Source organism: Halyomorpha halys, unplaced genomic scaffold, assembly GCF_000696795.3.
Source record: "Halyomorpha halys isolate HHAL.00 unplaced genomic scaffold, Hhal_1.1 Scaffold1218.1, whole genome shotgun sequence".
NCBI lineage: Eukaryota > Metazoa > Arthropoda > Insecta > Hemiptera > Pentatomidae > Halyomorpha > Halyomorpha halys.
The window spans coordinates 509,936-512,179 of record NW_027106975.1 but is presented as its reverse complement, the minus strand read 5'-3'; the positions used below and the strand labels follow the sequence as shown (position 1 = coordinate 512,179).

The 2,244-nt window shown below is 30.7% G+C and overlaps 1 protein-coding gene across 1 annotated transcript in view; it reads right to left on the bottom strand.

Annotated features, from left to right (window-relative positions):
- LOC106688847 (monocarboxylate transporter 12) overlaps window positions 1-2,244 on the bottom strand; it is a 14,655-nt gene that overhangs the window by 11,697 nt on the left and 714 nt on the right. The window contains exon 4 of the mRNA XM_067045294.1: window positions 1,718-1,844. Within this exon, the coding sequence (XP_066901395.1) occupies window positions 1,718-1,844 (127 nt within the window). The remainder of the gene's footprint in view (window positions 1-1,717; window positions 1,845-2,244) is intronic.

The window sequence follows — 2,244 nt, the reverse complement described above, 5'->3', positions numbered from 1 at the left end:
TCAAGGTAACCAAAATAGACTCATTCAAAATCGCCTTCTTGTGAGCAAAGAAAAATATACTTTATATATGTATATATATATATATATATATATAGAGAGAGAGAGAGAGAGAAAGAGAGGGTATACTGATATATGTATGTAGATATTTATTTCCTTGAGTTGTAGATTATTATTCATGTCAGTTTTAGCGACTTTAAATGTAGTCCAACCAGTTGATTCAACAGAACAATCGGCAGTTGTCTTCTCTGACTCAGTCCCATCAAAACTCTTTTCCAATTTTTTTTACTTCACTGTCTTATTCACTAATCTCACACCATTGAACAGATCGAAAATTCTACAAGATAAATAACATTAAGTGGATTGCCAGTCATTCCGGGTTTGTTTCGACCAATATATAATGGATCTTACATGACTCGCCGAGGCCAAACATTGATTTCCTAGGGCTCATTCTTTTGTTAACATTGAAGAGAAGAATTGATCATAACACGCCTTAGAATTGGACGCTATCGGCTGACCAATGAAGGAGAGATCCATCTCAGTGTCAACTATGTAAAGTAGCTTTCACTTTCCTTTACAACTCTGAGGAATGCCTTGTTACAAGAAAAACGCGGTGTTCCTCGAGAACTATTCAGGACCTTGGACTAAAATGAGGAGAATAATAACAAAACCATCAGATTATTTATCCTGATATGAATATGAATTGTACATTATAAATTACCATTAAATAATCAGTATTAATCATAAATTATCATATTCATTACCGACAATTATCTTAAACTATCATAATTAACATTAATTTTCACTTTCTGAGTTTGTTAATTAACACATACATTCATGTATAATCAATATAAAATGACCAAAACCAAATCAAGGGCAATACAACCATCCGTTATTTTAGCCCTAAGATTGAAACTTCAACGACCATCGGTTGGGCTCGGACACCCATTACTTATAATATATATAGATATATAAATATATCTTCAGTATATATTTTATACTTATAAATCAGTTCAGCTTTTTTAAAATTTCTCTTTAAGAATGTTTATAAAGCCATTGACGCACAGATCCACAATGAAATACAATATTTTGTTATTATTTTGAACTCAAATTGTTTCGAAACATTCACGGAATTCCATTGAATAATGCGTTACATCAATTGCTCAAAAAATCATAATAATCTACAAGCTAGCAGTTTATGACTCACTCCTAAATATATTATTCTCTTTATAATCGTAAACACTTTCTTGAAATTGATACATTTTTTTAAATAAATAATTTAATTTCTATCCATTTTAGTCTCAAAACATTTTATTTTTCTTACAAGTCCGACGTTTCGGCCAATCCGGCCATCCTCAGGGACAATCTACTTAATACAATTTTGGAATTATATAATTTTAAAACTCCATGCAGGGCTATTCTGCCCAGGTCAAAACAACAATGCCTAATTAGTCAATATTCACTTAAAACCAAAATTAAAATCATTTATCACAGTCACTATTCCTTAAAAACTTTATCACAACCTATGTTTTGAGACTAAAATTGATAGAAATTAAATTATTTATTTTTAAAAAAATACATTATTCTCCATTCAAGAGCCAAATTGACAAATAGACTTTTATGGTGATATGAGCTTTTGAGTAGGTATATTTTTTCTATCACGTGGCATTGACCATTGGGTTCATTTTGATAAATACATTAAAGAGAAATGGAAGAATACCTGAAAAGTTAACAATTGTACCCAATGTTGACACGACCAGAGATGCTCCCGTTGTCTGGACTCCAAGCTGCTTGAAGAAATCTCCGAAAAGTAATCCAAATGACGGTTCAATGGCTCTTGTTGAAAGCTAAAAATAAAAAACATTTCAAGGGAAAGGCAAACTAGCATAAGCATATTTATGTTAGTTTGCTTGTCAGTTGATTTTTTTTTCCAAGCCCCATGGGTCATCACGCATCACATTGCATCATGCATACTTAGACACATCTACACAATACTAAGTTCTTAGCTTAGAATTGTGTTGATAACATTTTAGCAATAACAATCAAAACAATCCCTAACCATAATTCAAGATGTTAGTTGTAAGCATATTTTTTCTGAAACATTTGTTTTTCTTCTTAACATTTTGTATACCACTATAATTTTTAGCCTTTTTGGTTAAAAAAAACTAAATTTCCCATTCATCAAAAACACTTTGCATTCATCAAGCGATGTTATCATCAATATATATATATATATATATATATATA